Below are 17,934 nucleotides of genomic sequence, written 5' to 3'. Positions count from 1 at the left end.
CCTTGTACAAATTGCCTATTCTTGCCGAAATCCCCTTCAGTTGAACGTCATGCTTGGTTGGCCACCTGGTTCGTGAAGGATTTGGGGTGAAAACTTTACTCAGTAGATTCAAGGAGGTGGCAGTACAAGTAGTAGTAGTAGTTGTTTATTTGAATCCATAACGTATAAATTATTCTGGGCCCGTCAACACATCTACGGACCTCTTATTTTAACGATGACCCTTCAAGTCCAAGGATTCAGTTTTGTGTTGATATTTTGTAATGGTAGTTGTCAAACTAAATCGGGTTTGCCAGGACGAAGAAAAGATGGGCAGTGAGTAATTGGTGTAAAAGTGATGACTCGAGCGATGGAGTTCAATGACTATGCTTGAAAAGGTCCAATGCGTCAATCATTGTTTAAAGGTGTGTTTCAGGTGGTCCTCACCTCCATCGGTAAATGTTTTCCTTTAAATTTAATGTTGTCAAAACTTTATCATGCCTCTTGATTGCGAATACAGATGCTTGTGTGTGTGTGTGTGTGTGTGTGTGTGTGTGTGTGTGTGTGTGTGTGTGTGTGTGTGTGTGTGTGTGTGTGTGTGTGTGTGTGTGTGTGTGTGTGTGTGTGTGTGTGTGTGTGTGTCTGTGTGTTAACTCTATCTGGAAAGGTCTCTGTACCTGTAAAGGGCCACTGATGTCATCTTTACTGTTGTTATAATATTATACCTCTAAGTGCAAATACATTAGTCAATTAATGATTTAATTGTTGTTGGGCTGTGAGCCTGTTGTGTTTGGGTGTTCACACGACGTGTAATTGAGCAGATTAGGCGCAGCCATATTTTTGTAAGGTGGTCTCGAGTCTGTTCACGTATTTGTGTCCAACTCCCGCAGACATGCACTTTAGAGGTCCTGGACTCAGTCTGGCATGTCAATGTTACTTTAGTTTGACGTTTGTATTTGTTGAGAAATTGTAGCGGTGTAGGTGTTGAATTGTGGCAGGTGTCGTTTGGAAGGTGTGTTAATGGATGTTGTTTTTTTTTTTTTTTTTTTTTGATATGATGCTCTGGAGTATCGATGTAAGGCTGTTAATTGGGATTTTTTGTGGTGAGGGTTTGGGCTTCTGTTCCAATAATATATCTGTTATTAACATCTATTTGTATTTGCATAGCAAGGAAGTGAAGTGCCATTGAACACCTGTAGGAGATCTGAAAACAGCAGTTGGGAGAATGCACCCTTTAAATGGTGTTCCCAAATGATCCGACATCTGGAAATTTGTGTGAATCAGGAAATTCTTGTTGTTGTTTTTTTTTTTTTTTCGCACTTTACTACAAGGGCAGAGAAAAGAAAACCTTTCCCTCTTCACCACTTTCCATAGCTTTGGGATGATGTTAAAGGAGTGTCTGTGGGCGTGTTCTCCCACAGTACACTTCTTGTTTAGCGTCAAATTTGTGTTTTGAGGTTTTCTTTGTCTGCCTTACTTGGCTCAAGTTTAGTTTTAGATTTGTATATTTCCCCATAAATCCATAAACAGAAATAAATTGGGAGAAGTGCCTTTGGGATGATTTAATGTCCTTGCGGGGAAACGCGTTTTCTTCCTCGTGTATTTTCTTTTTAATCAATACTTTTGTTATTATTCCTACTTCTTCTTCACTTGCATTTCTCATTCCTAATGGGTGGAAGAGAGGTGTTTGACAATTGAGCCATCTGCTATACAATCATGGCCAAAAATATAGGCACCCTGGCACTTTTTGCAAATAATGCACCATTTATTCTAAACTAAATCTTCGTTTATTCCATGGAAATCCTAAAATTGCCTGGACAATATTATTGGCACCTTTTATAAGTTCTTTGAAATGATTAGATTTCAAGCAGGTGATTCTCCTTTACTTTGGAATTGAACTCACCTGGGGTGAGTTGCAGGTGCATGCGATATTAAAAAAAAAAAAAATCACTCATTCAACCAGTTTGAATGGAGAAAAGGAGTCTTTCTGTTATTTTGTGTCACTGTGTACCGCAATGAGCGTGGAGAAAAGAAAGAAAACCAGAGAATTGTCTGAGAAGGTTGGACACAAGATTATAGCCAAGCATGGAAAATCTCAAGGCTTCAAGTCCATCTCCAGAGACCTTGATGGTCCCGTGTCCACTGTACGCAATGTTATCAGGAAGTTTAAAGCCCATGGCACTGTAGCAAACCTCCCTGGACGTGGCCGCAAGAGAAAACTTGATCGAAGATTGCAGTGAAGGATTGTTCGAATGGTGGAGAAAGCACAATCTATCAACTGTCAAACAGATTCAAGCTGACCTTCAGACACAAGGTACGACAGTTTCAACTCGCACCATCCGTCGCCAATTCAATGAAAGGGGGTTCTATGGTAATTCAAAATCATTCTGGGAGAATGGACAGGTGAGGCCAAATTAGAGCTTTTTGGTAAAGCACATCATCTCTATGTTTACACAAAACAAAATGAAGCCTCCAAAGAAAATAACACCTTCCCTACAGTCAAACATGGAGGAGGTTCAGTGATGTTTTGGGGTTGCTGTGCTGCCTCTGGCACTGGGTGCCTTGAAGGTGTGCATGGCATCATGAAATCAGATTACCAAGGCATTTTGGAGCGCATGGGTCTTGCAGCAGGACAATGACCCCAAACACACTTCAAAAAGCACCCAGGAAATGGTTCAAGACAAAATGCTGGACTGTTCTGTGGCCAGCAATCAGTCTGGATCTAAATCCTATTGAACACCTGCAGGGAGATCTGAAAACAGCAGTTGGGAGAATGCACCCTTTAAATCTGGGAGAACTGGAGCAGGTTGCACAAGAAGAGTGGGCCGAACTGCCAGTAGAGAGGTGCAGGAAGATCATTCATGGCTATGGGAAGCGCTTGACTGCAGTTGTTTTGTCCATGGGCGGTGCTACCAAATACCAAGTCTAGGGTGTCAATAATATTGTCCATACCATTTTTATTTTCTGATTTAAAAAAGATATATTAAGTTCTGAATCAAAAACAAAGGTTCTGTAATATTAACAGTGAAATAAAGAATTGTGGAGACCAAATACTGTTGTCAATTTCGACTTGTTTTTCGAGAAAATTGTTTTCTTTGAAAAAAGTGCAAGGGTGCCAATATTTTTGGCCACAACTGTAGTTTACGGACTGCCTTTTGCAGTTGTGTACTTAAGCTATATTGCTGATTGCTGCAAAACTGAAACTGGCTGCTGCCTTCCTTTCCTGACATTTCATGTCCCTTATTTCTTTCTTTTTCATCTTCTTCCCTCCCTTCCTCTTCCCTCTCCCCTAATCTGTTACCAATACTTCTGCTAGGGTGCTCGCGCCACAACTTGGTTTTCAGCGGCGTTCTGGTGTAAGGCGCAGCAAGAACGCAAGTGGCAGCGGCCCTTTGGCTGTGGAAGTAGATACAGGAGCTTTCCCAACTGTTCCAGAATGGGAAGATTATATGATACCAGATTCACCACCTCTAGACCGGCAAAGCCAACGAGCTTCAACCTCTGCTCTGGTCAGCATTCTCCGTCCCTCACGACCAGATCCTGCAGATGTTCCGGACACTTTTGACAGCCATTCTACCATTCCTCCATTAAAGCAGATCAGCACAACTGATGAGGTGGTCGTAAGGCATCTAGTTGATACAATTACTGAGGTGGAGAATGGGGATAAGCCAGCCAATTTGCTTCACACTTCCAAATTTGCAAAATCTCATGACAGCACCAGCCCTGCAGAGGTCCCCAAACCTTTACCCAGACGAATCGTGCCTCCGCAATCGATTGTTTCATCAAATGCACCATTGAATTTACCTCAGTCTAATTCTGTGCCAGCCTCTTCTGTAAGTCCTACACCAGGTAGAACTGAGAAAAAAGCTTCAGCTGAACCTTCAGTTAGGGCTCGAGAGGATGAAGGAGAATCCCGTCATGAACAAGTTGGCAGCAACATTGAAACAAAGCAAGGTGACTCGCATTATACGCCTCGCTTTCTGGAACTGGCAGAGACTTCCACAACATTGTGCTCTTCTGACATTCCATCCCGCAGCTATGATAGTGCGTTGTCTGAAAAGGTAGATGCTAAGAATGGAGTCCCAAATGTTTGGACAGCACCCACTGAAAAACTTTCAGAAGAGGTAATGACACGAGTAAATGTAGCTAAGAGTGCATATTCACATGTTGTACCAGAGAAGAGTCAAAATGTTTCAGAGGGTTATCGAGTGAGTGTTGAAGAAAGGGCACCAGAAACCCCCTCTAGGGAAGATGACTTGCACGTGAAATCTTTTTCCACGGTCGATGATTGGCCTAGTATTAACCAGTGTATGACCTCGGAGAGTATTTTGGAGCTTCCATCTGAGCAAAAGCCAGGTAAGATGGAGAAACATTCTTTGGCTCCACTTGTGGTGGTCTCTGGACGTGGAGTAGATATGATCCAAAACAAACGAATGGGCGAGATAAGAGAGAAAGATGAGGATTTGCCACATGTATATGGCATGCAAGAAGTAGTAAAGACTTCAAGCTCGGCATCGTCTGAAGTTTTGTTCCATGACTCTGATCCATTTTCCAAACCGGGAGACAACTTTACGAAAGACGGAACTAACTCTGGTATGCCGCTTGTCAAGTGGAATGCAGACAAGGAGCCAATAATGGAAGGGAAAGATGTTTCAAAGATCTCAGGTGTGGATAAATTAAAGACGGGTGTGAGTTCCAATCAGGGTGTCACTGACACTATTCGAGACGCGCCAACATTCGAGAACACCACGGAAGCTCGTTTGCAGGTGAGATCTGCACGGATGCGTTCTTCTGGCACACCCGAATCGACCGTGAATGGTTCTTTGGTAAGTGGCTCGAGTGTTGACGGGGATACACAATATGAGAAAGGGAAGCTTTTTGAGTCGACATCTGACCAAGTTTTAGATGAACAAAAGCTTTCTCAGACTCGGAATAAAGAGAGGTCTGGAGTTTCTGACATAGGTTTGGTCTTGGACACTCCTGTTCCTTCAAGTAACACTTCAACATCACACCAATTTACTTTGGAGGCCACTGAAGATATTGAGAATACTTCAAGCAATTTGATTGGTTCGTTGTCAACTATCGAGGCTTCTGCTCAAGTTTTGGATCCGCATGCTCAGATTTCTGGGCTTGATTTGTTTGACGTTCCAGCAAAACCACCCCGCATTCACTCTTCCTCTTCACCAGCGCAATCGTTTGACCTTCTACAACCAGCCAAGACAAATCAAACATCAACTCCGATCGCAAAGGGTCTCGCCGTTTCAGCGCCTTTGTCTTCGAGTAATGTGATCAATGTTGGTTACGCTTGTACTCCGACTACACCACCTTGGAAATATGCCGAGGGTAACACAATAGAATCTTCCCGTCGAGAAGATGGGCCGAGGTCCTGCGACAACATTGCCACCGTGGAAGCCGGCCCTTCAAAGAACGTCAGGTGAGCGGAAGCTGATAACGGTTCTTTGCTCATCATGCCATGGTTGCTTTTTCCTTCGACATCACACTGCCATGCTCGGAAAATGTAATTTGTTTGCATTAAGAACACAAAACCACTTGATTTTTATTTAAAGATTATCTGAAATACCGTAGATTTTCACGTAATTAAAGATTTTTTTATTTTTATTTTTTACAATTGCTTTGCTCGCCCGATATACTGTACTTTTTGACGTACGAGTCGTCACTTCCCTTTGACGTACACCCCTTACCTCAAAAGAATGGGCCTCGACTTGTACTCAGAATTGACTTATCTGTGGTTCAAGACATTTCATTCCCTAAATGAAAACTGGATGGAAATTGTCTGGAACGTTTGCCGATTGGATGGGCAATTAACCGTTAATCCGCTCACCAATGCATGCAATATTATCTAATCAACATGAGAAATGTGTTTGGGACTGGCGTAAAGGAAAGGATACGTTGCGGCCTACCAAGAAAACCAAGAAAACCGAGAAGGCTGATCTCTGCTGCGAAGCTAGGTAGACAAACATTTAGGATAAGTTGGAGGAAACTTTTTCCATTCCTAATTTATCCAAAGGCCGTACCACAAAGTACTTCAAATAATATCCACAAAACAGCTTATTAATTAATACCCATGATCCTGGAAGAACTGCATCTAGCTAGCAATGTGCATTGTGTCTCTCGGGGAGGAATTAACACCTCAATTGTTCGGACTTGCCAGTCTTGCTAACCACGGTAGTTTGTCTGGCTTCATCTTGTACTCCGAAACGATTTATCAAGGAATGAAGTGGAAAAAATGGGAAAATCGGCCAAATCGACTCGTACTCCACATCGCCTTGTAGGCCGAAAAATGTGGTAGAGGCTTGGGCACAGATGTTTTGCTTGAGGGAAGGCAAATACCATGATTAAATGACTGATAATCTTTGCTTTAATTTTTGTACAATCATGGAATTGATCTTTTTGTGCTTTTATTTATTTATTTATCCTTTTCTTGCATGCTTTTCACAGATTGAAAGAGGTGCCAGACAGCGAGAGGCAATCTCACCAAAAAAATTTCACTGCATGCCCAAAATGAGTTTCCAACAGCTAACAGTCGTCTAACAGAGGAATAAATGTCGATGAGAGAACGACTAGGCCACCTACGAGCTACAGATGGAGTTGTTTTGATTTCAAAATGAAAATCATGATTGAAGAGCTCATTTGGAAGAGTCAAAAATATTAGAATAGAACTGATTAACAAAGACACATAAATAGTCTTCAACCTCCATGAAGCTTTCTCAGAATCAACTGACTGGCCAAAGGTCAGAGGTAATGTCAAGAGGTTCTAATGGATCTTTGCAGAGTCAAACAAACCAGAAATTGCATTTGCTTAGAACAACTTGTACAATTGGAAACGGATTGCTGTGAAGAAATAAAGACTTGTTGGGTGGGATGGGCAGCATTTGGAAAAGTAACTATCATGAAAGGCAAACGGACTTGGTCTGAAAAAGAAAGTTCACAATCGGTGTGTTCTACCAGCAATAACATATGGCGGGGAAACGTGGTCTCGAACAGGGAATATGGAGTAAACATTGATCCCTATGGAAAGATGGTGTCTTGGCCTAGCAGAAAAGATTGCACATAAAGCATTTCTTGACAAAAACAACTCCAATGGAACCGTGCCGGCCACGAAGAACGGACACCAAGAATTACAAACTTGTAACCACGAGAAGGCCGTTGAGGTTGACCTGAAATTGCATTAAGCGGTCTTCAAGCTGCTCTTTCTGTTTGGAAACCTTCAAAAACATAAAGTAGTCCTAATCGTGTACTTTCATCTCTGATTCTGCTTTGTGCTGCTTCCTGGGAGGTGCTGAAGTTTGTTTGACGTCGCTTGCTCTGCCTTTGTAACCTTGTTTTATTTATTTAATTGTTTATCTTTTTCTTCATTGTCGTATCCTTTGGCCTTTTTTTTTTTTTTTTTTGTGTGACGTTTTATTTATTTATTTTTCACAAGTTTCTTTTTTACCTCTGCTACTGAAGGTGGATGAAGGTTGTTTTCACCCATGTTTGTGTCGGTTTGTCTGTCTGTGAGCAAGATGTCACAAATGGTTGTTGGATTCAGGTGAAACTTGGTGGACAGGTTGTGCGTGTGATAAGGACGAACTGGTTCAATTTTGGGGAAGATTCGGATGCAGATACGAGAATTTTTTTCAGTGATTCTTCACCATTGAGTGATGGGGCCAAAAACGATAAAGAGCACGGTATCTCAAAAAGTTGTGGATGAGTTAGGTCGGTAACAAGAAGAAGCCGATTAGATTTTGGTTAAGGTCCGGATATCGGTGGGATACAAAACGTGAATTGTTCGGCCTGGCGGAGGTATATGTGCTCCACCAAGTGCCGTTTTAGTTCCTTTCTTTTTCACTGCTGATGTAGAACCAGGAATGGTGTTAATGTGAACTTGTGAAAATCTGTATGGCCCTTGCGAAACGTCCCCTTTTCGGTGGTTGTCCATGGTAATGCCCTGCGGAGATACCTTTTTCTTGTCATGTTGTGTTTTGTTGCTGTCTGGATCTTGACCCGGATGATTATTCAGAGCAGGTTAGAAACAGCTCCGTGTCCAATTTTAATCTCCATATCATGCGTTAATAGTAGTCCCCTGGCACTCGTTGACTGGAAACATCATTGCGCCATTTTTCCAATGTCGTTTTGATCCGTCGTGTAGCCAATGGCAACTTGCATGATGATTATCTTGCGTTCCGAGCAATGCCACTATTTAAATCCAATCTTGTTTACCTGTTAAGGAATACATCTTTATTTATCAGCATTTTTCAAATTGGCTCTTTGTTCGAATCTACTTGTATCATCCGAGTACGCATTGCTTGGTGATCACCTTCTCTACACCCTGATTTGAGGTTTATATCGTCTGGGTACAGCTAATGGGTCGACTCTAGTGCAGTATCGGTACTTCACTGTCACGAGTTGTTTTGAGCCAGCATTAGCATGGACAACTAACTCATCACTGCCATGTTTTTACATTTTATTCCCAAGTTGAGGATATTTTCCATTTTGATTGGAATATGGAAGAGTGTGAATGGTTTTGTATACTTTTGCATCGTAGTTTTGGTTTCCTCAGCGACCTGGTTGCATGACGGTAGTGTGAAACCAATGCAGCGCATGTCGTGCCATTTTGTGCTTTGTTTTCCTGTCTTGTGTGCCCAGCTTTCAGGCAGTGAAAACCATTCCAGTACAACCTGTAGAGGGTTCCAGGAAGAAGGTGGTGCCCAGTGTGTTCCTAATGGACAAGCTCAGCAGTGAACGGGTGAGTGCGATGGATGTCGTCACAAAGTGAAGTCCGTTAATTACCTCCACCACCGAAGGTGGATAGAGGTTATGTTTTCACCCTTGTCTGTTTGTTTGTTTGTCTGTCTGTGAACAAGATATCTCAAAATGTTGTGGACGGATTCGGTCGAAATTTGGCAGAGATGTAGTGTATGTGGGGAGGATGAAATGATTAGATTTTGGTGAAGATCCGGATCCGTCTACTATAATTTTTTAAAGTGATTCTTCACCATTGGGAGATGCGGCCAAAAACGATATATAGCAGGACATCTCAAAACGTTGTGGACGGATTTGGACGAAAGTTGGTGGACTGGTTGGGTGTGTGACAAGGACAAATAGATTCGAATTTGGTGAAGATCTGAATATGGATTCGGATATGAGAATTATTTAATTTTTAAGTGATTCTTCACCATTGAGAGATAGGGCCAGAAACGATATGTAACACGATATTTAAAAATGTTGTGGACGAGTTATGACTAAATTTGGTGGACGAGTTGGTTAGGTGCCAAGAACAAGTCGATTAGATTTTTGGTTTAGGTCCAAATCTAGATCCGGCCTTTCAGCGGGATATAAAACAACCTGTACAGCCTGGTGGAGGTATGCGCTATAATCGAGTGCCGTTCTAGTTTGTTAAGCATTGATCGTTATTGTGACTAATACAATCCATCTTTGCCTCGTGTTATATTTTACTTTAAGGACTATTTAATTGTGCATCCATGCCATCATGGTGCACCTTTAGTGCATCTGTAATGACTGGTTCACCCTGTTGAAGTGTCTCGGTAAATCGTAAGGCGCATCAGTATTCTATTCCTGATGTATTCGTACGCATCACATCCCGTTATTCCAGCCCAGTTTCTAGCAACTTCCCCACTTTGACGAACCCTTTTTGAGATTGGAGGGAAAGCCAGAGACGCAGGTAGAGACGCAGGCGCAGGTAGAGACGCAGACGCAGGCGCAGGCACAGATGCAGGCACACAGACACATTTTTGTCATTTTTCTTCACCATTCCAATATGGTGAAGGGTGAGCGTTGCGGTGGGTAATGGCCTGTCCTAATCTGTGTTTTTGTCAGGACACCACCGGTGATGACCAAGGACCCTGGACTCACCTTACCCGTGCAGAGCTGCAGCAGCTCATTGTCCATTCTGAGGCAGCATTAAAAGAACGCGACGACCGCATCCGAGCACTCGAGAGCTACATCGACAATCTGCTCGTGCGTGTCATGGAGGAAACCCCGTCCATGCTTCGGACCAATCCCCGCACCTCGCGCAAAGCTGGGCGCATATGGTGACTCCTCTGGCGGAGGAGCCATTAAACCACTCCACACGTTGAGCACAGAATTTAGGAATTGTGGATGATGACCTGCTGTGGTCTAGTCAACCTATCAGGTCCTGTCGAAGTGTCTGATCTGCTCATTGAAAGTCGCTGCGCAGTCAATGGGTGTAGAGCAGCAACGTTTTGAAGGTTTTGAATGTTCCAGCATTTGATTATCGGAAACGATTTGTTCACCATCAAACGTGAGCTCAGGTTACCTGTGCTTGGGCCACAATGTGTCTCTGCTTAGGCTGGCATCTGGGCAAAGCGGTAGCACATCCTTCTCGGTCCCACGGCAACTTTGGTATCTTTTCGGAACCTCGTTTTGCAATATGGTGGAAAGGTAGACCCAGTTTGCCATCCTACATGCTTTGTCCTCAATGCTGCAAGTGGACTCGTGTACTGTCCATTCGTTTGGAATTTCCAAATTGTGTTGTCCCATTTGCAATATCTCCGTTGTCCTAACCACTGTCCTTTTGAACCCACTCACGACGAAGATTCATTGTAACGTTTTTTCACTATTCTTGCACTCCTCCTCCTATCCACGACATGCTTTCTACTATAGTTTCAAGTTACCTTCGTTTCGTTTTTATCGGTAAAGAATTATTTTGTTTCCTTTTGCCCCTTAACTGGAGCAATAACTAATCATTCAATCAGAGGGTCCCGTAAAGACGCGGAGATGGGGTCGATCTTGAGCCGTTCGTGTCGGTGATTCTCGAGCCGAAGCTTGTCGGAAATAACCAGCAGGTCAATGACTTTGTTGCTTCCTTTTGTTTATATTTATCTATTTTTGGGGAGGTAAAGGTGTAGTTGCAACCTTTGCAGACGTTTTATTGGAATATAATTTTTTTTTTTTTGCTTTTCAAATAAGTTTCAAAATCCTTTTTTTCAAATTTTCAGCCATAATCTTAAAGAATTTTCTCATCTTCCTCAAATCACGCACCTTTACATTTACCTGTTGAATCTGTTTGACCAATGAATTCCTTGTCTTCTCGGAATTTCCGTATTTATTCTCGAGTATTTTCCTTGCAATGATTGTTAAATTTATCATGTTACTGTACGTGTGGCAATGAAGTTTTGAGGTGGGAATTCTCAGCCTAGAATGATCGATCGGTCACCTTTTGTGGTTTACACCTTTGATTATTAAAAAAAAAAATCATTTTCAAATGACTGCTTTTGGGGGCTGACGTCTTACTTCATTTTCCAGGCTCTTCCTCCTCTTCTTTCTCTCCCCTCCTCCGGGGCGATGTTAAAGCATCCGTCATCCATCCTGTGCATACTCTGTAGAGTTTCCGTGTTTTCCTCGTCTTGAATCGCACAATCATGGTGCTTCTCTGAACCAAATTTTTAGATTCTTGTTTTAAAACGAATGAACTTCTAATAAAGTATTTTTCTTTCAGATCGATTTTGTGGGATGTTCAGTTTAATGCTATCCACCTCCCTCCCCCCCCCCCCCCTCGCCACCCCCACCCCTCACCCAAAAAAGTATTTTAATGGTTGATTATATTGTACGTTGTGGTGATTTAATAATTACCTGTGCCACCAAAGATGGATTGAGGTTATGTTTTCGACGCTCTGCCTGTCCGTTTGTGAACAAGATATCTTGGTGCTCCCGCTTCACACCTAGCTCAGCTTCACGCTGTTGAAACCAAAGCTTTCAGAATCATTGGAATCTCCCACAATGAAGCCGATTGTGAGGGCCTTTCACTCACTCACCGCAGGCAGGTTGGTGACCTTTCCGTCTTCTACCGACTCCTATCCGGCTTTGCTCCCCCAGGTCTATCTGTGTGCTGTATCCCCCAAATATTCCTACAGGTCTCACAAGATCTGCCAGGAACCCTCTTCTCGTAAAATTGCCAAAATCAAGACTCTCTGCTCACTTTCACTCTTTCATTCCTCTTTTCTCCCGCCTCTGGAACAAACTCCCTCACACTCTTCAATCCCACTCCTCCTTCCAGGTCTTTAAAACAACTGTTCACCACCATCTCTTATCTTCCCCCATCCAAAACCTTGTTCTTTTCTACCCCCGTTAATTCACCCCAGATCCACTTTTTTGAAATACCAACTTCTTTTCCTGGAAGTCCCAGCAGTGTCCATGTGTTTTATACCTCTCCCCCCCCCCCCCCCCCCCCTTTCATGCCTCCCGCCCAAGCCCTCTTCCTCCCACAGATCTCCCGATGTGCCTGTTCTCTGCTGTTGTACTTGTGTGCTTCCCCCTCTCTCCCCATCTTCTCCCGCTCCCTTTATTGTATGTTTTGTGCCGGGGGTTTTTTTTTGTGATTAATGTTAGCTTTTACACGAGACTCGATCTTGTATACAAAAAATAAAAATCTGAAAGTTGTGGATGGATTCGGACGAAATTTGGCAGAGATGTAGTGTATGTGACAGGGACTAAATGGTTAAATTTTATGAAGATCCGGATACTATAATTTTTTAAAGTGATTCTTCACTTTTGGGAGACAGCCAACAACGATACATAGCAGGATATCTCAAAAAGGTATGGAAGGATTTGGACGAAACTTGGTGGACCGGTTGGGTGTCTGACAAGGACGATTCGATTAGATTTTGGTGAAGATCTGAATGTGGATTCGGAAATGAGAATTATTTAATTCTTAAAGTAATTCTTCACCATTGAGAGATAGGGCTAAAAACGACACATAGCAGGATATCAAAAAGTTATGGCTGGATTTGGACGAAACTTGGACAGGTTGTGTGTGTGACAAGGAAGAATCGATTCCATTTTGGTGAAGATCCGGATCAAGTTAGTAGAAGTTAAGTGATTGTTCATCATTCAGTGATATGGCCAAAAACGAGGGGTCGATATCCTGCTATTGGTCGATTGTTTTACACTGAATTGAAAACTTGATGGCATGGTGATAATATTACATTATCAGACGTGTCTTAAGCCTAACATCAGACGTAAGCTTCGGCTTCTAAAATGGCAGACGTTTCTCTTGCTTATTCAATCCAAGAAGATGTGCTTTTAAAACGGGCATCTTTATGTTCAAACGGACATTCATATTGTTCCAAGTGAATGGATTCTCAGTTTTGCCACAAAGTAAATCAATTATTACCTTTCAAACTACCATTGTTATCTGTGACGTGTCATAGGTCGACAAGAGCTCCACAAGTCTGGTGTTTGCTTATCGTTTAAGGTGGCTGGCTTAAGATCCTAGGGTCTTGAGTTCAAGCCCCTATCGTTCCATTAAATTAACATCAGGTGGGCCGACTCTGCCTGTCATCCTTCCTTCAGCGGCACAGCCGGGCCCCCAGAAAATGATGCAGCCAAGCAGCCACAGGCTGCATATGGATAAATAAATACATATCCGAATGGTTGTTGCTGTTGAGGTTCTTGTTGGCGGTTGATTTTGAAACGTGCACCCATTGGTCAAGACAGCAGCTGGACCCCACCCATATTTGTTGCTCGACTCCACCCACCATGTCACCCAGATGAAATATGGCCGCCATCTTGGTTTTATGCTGGCCTTAAGCCATCGGTCCTGTAGGCCTCTGCTAATTATACACTGTTCGGGTTTGTTGCGTCAGTTTTCCATTGCTTTTATTTCAAGGGTTGAGTGTTACTCATGATGAGGGACTCCGGAAATGTAATTGGTGGAATAAAAATTACAAGCAAGGTTTAATCAGGCCCGTCAGCAGGCACGGAACGTGCCTCCCTAAAAACAAATAGCGTTACGTAATTTTTGAATGGCCTCATATTGGGATTAAACGATCGATCCATGAAGAATCAGCTCGTTCTGATATAACTGTGGTGGAGGCTGACATGGTGAGAGGTGTCGAGTTATAAATATTTTAGTAGTGCATTAAATGTTTCCCAATCGGCCTGTTACAGGACTTTGTCGCAGGTTGTGACCACAGTGCGGTCATTCTTATTAGAGTTGTGACAACTGCGTTGTTTGGCTACAGGTAATGCAGCAGTGCAATTTAAATGAGCATTGATTCCAAGGACACACGCACGTGCAAGCACACACTCCTGACACAGCTTGCGTAGTTGTGTGTGCATGCGCACACACATGCATACACATACTCATACATCATGCATGCCTACACATACATACACACACACACATACACATACATGCACACACATACAATCGTGCACAAAAATATTGGCAACCTTGCACTTTTTTCAAATAACTCGGTTTTCTCTAAAAAATAAGTTGAAATTGACAAAAGTATTTGGCCTCCACAATTCTTTATTTCACTGTTAATATTACAGAACCTTTGTTTTGATTCAGAACTTAATATATCCTTTGAAATCAGAAAATAAAAAAATGGCTGACACCCCAGAATTAATATTTGGTAGCACTTTGGACAAAATAACTGCAGTCAAGCGCTTCCTATTGTGGAAGTACTGTACTGCATTAATGTACTGTATGGCATGGTATTAAATGTACTGTATGGCATTAATCAAAACCAATATGGAAGTAGAGATCTTGACATCATATTGATCGTTGGAATTGGAAAACGAAGCAGATAGACGATTTCGTAAATGAATGTCAGGAATTTGCACGAACGTGGTAATCTCTTGTTCACCTGGTCACAGCCCCGGGCTAGAGCACCCTCCTATTGTGAGGCAAATGCAACTCCCAGCAGGGGGGGAGCGAACCGGCTCCAATGAGGCGAGCGTGGATGACCTCGGGGCATTTGCAGAGAAAGGATTAGCGCGACGATGCCCATAAAGACAGAAACATACTTTGAGTCAGGAGCACTTGCCACGAGAAGCCCTGCCCGACGGAATGAACGCGTACCACGGGTTCGGCGCTGCAGCCACAAAAGAGGGACTATGCGGATAGAGTTACCTGAGCCATTGAGTTAAACGGTATTATTTGGTAATGGAATGAAGTGAATAACCAGTTAATAAAGTTGTGACCTTTTGTAAAACCTGTTTCCGACCATTGGCGTCTTGAGTCTCACCCACCACTTCCCCGATAATCTGGAGGCACCGCTGGAATTTCGAGTGGACGTCGCCAAGGTAAGCATGGCGTCCATTATGAAATACGAATTCTGAACATGGTGGAGGAGGTGTGTGTGGGGCTTGCATTCCATAGGTAATCCAAGGAGTGTAAACGTATTTTTGTCACGACCGTCCGAGGTAAAAGTCACGGATGGAACGTTTTAAATGATTCTATTATTCGTGTGCTTGCGAGGATATGTACGGTATACGCTGGGTGTGAAGAGCCTTGCTCTGGTCTGCAGGCAAATCGGCTCATGAAGTGCACCATGAGGCGATTTGTTTGCCGGTTCGGTAAGGTTCGGTAAGGTCCGTACACGTGTACAATCGTGTACACCCGTTTTAAATAAATAAATAAATAATTTTTTTTCAGTTTTCCCGCCATGTCTAAAACTCGTTTGATTACAATATAAATTAATGACAGACAACGCCATCTCATGCCGGTCCAGAATTATTGTGAAAGATGGTGATTGGATGAAAATTGCATACCGACACGCCCTCACTGTCCCTCATTGTCCCTCATGTTCATTCCGGCTACCTGTCTCTTGCTCCCGCTCCTTCCCCTCCCTCTAGTTCCCATTGGTGGACGTTTTGCGAGAAGCAAAGCGTTTTGCAGGAAGCTTCCAGGAAGCAAAACCAGTGCTGTTGTGTTTTTTTTTGACGAAATTTGTCAGACAGATAGCATGGGTGAATCGGATGAAAATTAAGGATTTTTTGAAATTGTGGTTGACTTTTGGCCTATGTGGAACAAAATAGTTGTTGGTTGAACTACAGACTTGGCATTTAATATGGAATATATATTTTTTCTTGACTTGGGTTTACTTTCTTAACTCAGTATATCAATCTAGTGAGTTTCTTTTACACTTTGGTGATTTATTTGTTAAAAGAACCATGTCACTGATTGTCTGTCGCAACAAGAAGTCAACAACAGGATTATATCACAGGTGGCGTAGCAAAATGTACGGACAGGTGCATTTGATGATTGACTTCTCAGTCGGAGATAAAGATGATATTCAGACACATAGAGAGAGACAGACAGACAGAGAGAGATAGACAGAAAGAGAGACAGACAGAGAGAGATAGACAGAGAGAGACAGAGAGAGAGACAGAAAGAAAGAGAGAGAGACATAGAGACAGACAGAGATAAAGATGATATTCAGACACATAGAGAGAGACAGAGAGAGATAGACAGAGAGAGACAGAAAGTGAGAGAGAGAGACAGACAGAGAGAGATAGACAGAGAGAGAGAGACAGAAAGAAAGAGAGAGAGACATAGAGACAGACAGAGATAAAGATGATATTCAGACACATAGACAGACAGACAGAGAGAGATAGACAGAGAGAGACAGAAAGTGAGAGAGACAGACAGAGAGAGATAGACAGAGAGAGAGAGACAGAAAGAAAGAGGGAGAGACATAGAGACAGACAGAGATAAAGATGATATTCAGACACATAGAGAGAGACAGAGAGAGATAGACAGAGAGAGACAGAAAGTGAGAAAGAGAGACAGACAGAGAGATAGACAGAGAGAGACAGAAAGAAAGAGAGAGAGACATAGAGACAGAGATAAAGATGATATTCAGACACATAGAGAGAGACAGACAGACAGAGAGAGATAGACAGAGAGAGACAGAAAGTGAGAGAGAGACAGACAGAGAGAGAGAGACAGAAAGAAAGAGAGAGACATAGAGACAGACAGAGATAAAGATGATATTCAGACACATAGAGAGAGACAGACAGACAGAGAGAGATAGACAGAGAGAGACAGAAAGTGAGAGAGAGACAGACAGAGAGAGATAGACAGAGAGAGACAGAGAGAGAGAGAGACAGAAAGAAAGAGATAGAGACAGACAGAGATAAAGATGATATTCAGACACATAGAGAGAGACAGACAGACAGAGAGAGATAGACAGAGAGAGACAGAAAGTGAGAGAGAGAGACAGACAGAGAGAGATAGACAGAGAGAGACAGAAAGAAAGAGGGAGAGACATAGAGACAGACAGAGATAAAGATGATATTCAGACACATAGAGACAGAGAGAGATAGACAGAGAGAGACAGAAAGTGAGAAAGAGAGACAGACAGAGAGAGATAGACAGAGAGAGACAGAGAGAGAGAGACAGAAAGAAAGAGAGAGAGACATAGAGACAGACAGAGATAAAGATGATATTCAGACACATAGAGAGAGACAGAGAGAGACAGAAAGTGAGAAAGAGAGAGATAGACAGAGAGAGAGAGACAGAAAGAAAGAGGGAGAGACATAGAGACAGACAGAGATAAAGATGATATTCAGACACATAGAGAGAGACAGAGAGAGATAGACAGAGAGAGACAGAAAGTGAGAGAGAGAGACAGACAGAGAGAGACAGAGAGAGAGACAGAAAGAAAGAGAGAGAGACATAGAGACAGACAGAGATAAAGATGATATTCAGACACATAGAGAGAGACAGAGAGAGACAGAAAGTGAGAGAGAGACAGAGAGAGATAGACAGAGAGAGACAGAGAGAGAGACAGAAAGAAAGAGGGAGAGACATAGAGACAGACAGAGATAAAGATGATATTCAGACACATAGAGAGAGACAGACAGACAGAGAGAGATAGACAGAGAGAGACAGAAAGTGAGAGAGACACAGACAGACAGAAAGAGAGACAGACAGAGAGAGAACATTTTTGGGAACGTTTTTCACATTACTTTCCTGCAACATTGAAATAATGTTGTTGTAAAACGTCTCCACAATGTCGCTACAACGTTTCACTTTCGTTGTTGCAACGTTTTGCTCCAACGTTTTGGGAACATTCAAATGTTGGGTTTTGCTGACGTTTCCACAACGTCGCTACAACGTTTCACTTTCGTTGTTGCAACGTTTTGCTCCAACGTTTTGGGGACACTCAAATGTTAAGTAAA

General features: G+C 42.7%; 1 protein-coding gene across 1 annotated transcript in view; it reads left to right on the top strand.

Annotated features, from left to right (window-relative positions):
- The window catches only part of LOC137418041 (uncharacterized), a 76,702-nt gene extending 65,245 nt beyond the window's left edge, over positions 1-11,457 (top strand). Inside the window, exons 5-7 of the mRNA XM_068104020.2 lie at positions 3,293-5,410; positions 8,626-8,725; positions 9,817-11,457. Coding sequence (XP_067960121.2) covers positions 3,293-5,410; positions 8,626-8,725; positions 9,817-10,035 — 2,437 coding nt within the window. The 3' untranslated portion in view covers positions 10,036-11,457. The remainder of the gene's footprint in view (positions 1-3,292; positions 5,411-8,625; positions 8,726-9,816) is intronic.
- The last annotated feature ends 6,477 nt before the right edge of the window (positions 11,458-17,934 follow it).

The sequence above is a fragment of the Myxine glutinosa genome, chromosome 3 (genome assembly GCF_964187855.1).
Source record: "Myxine glutinosa chromosome 3, kmMyxGlut1.1, whole genome shotgun sequence".
In the NCBI taxonomy this organism is placed as follows: Eukaryota; Metazoa; Chordata; class Myxini; order Myxiniformes; family Myxinidae; genus Myxine; species Myxine glutinosa.
This window is presented reverse-complemented; position numbering and strand designations above follow the sequence as displayed.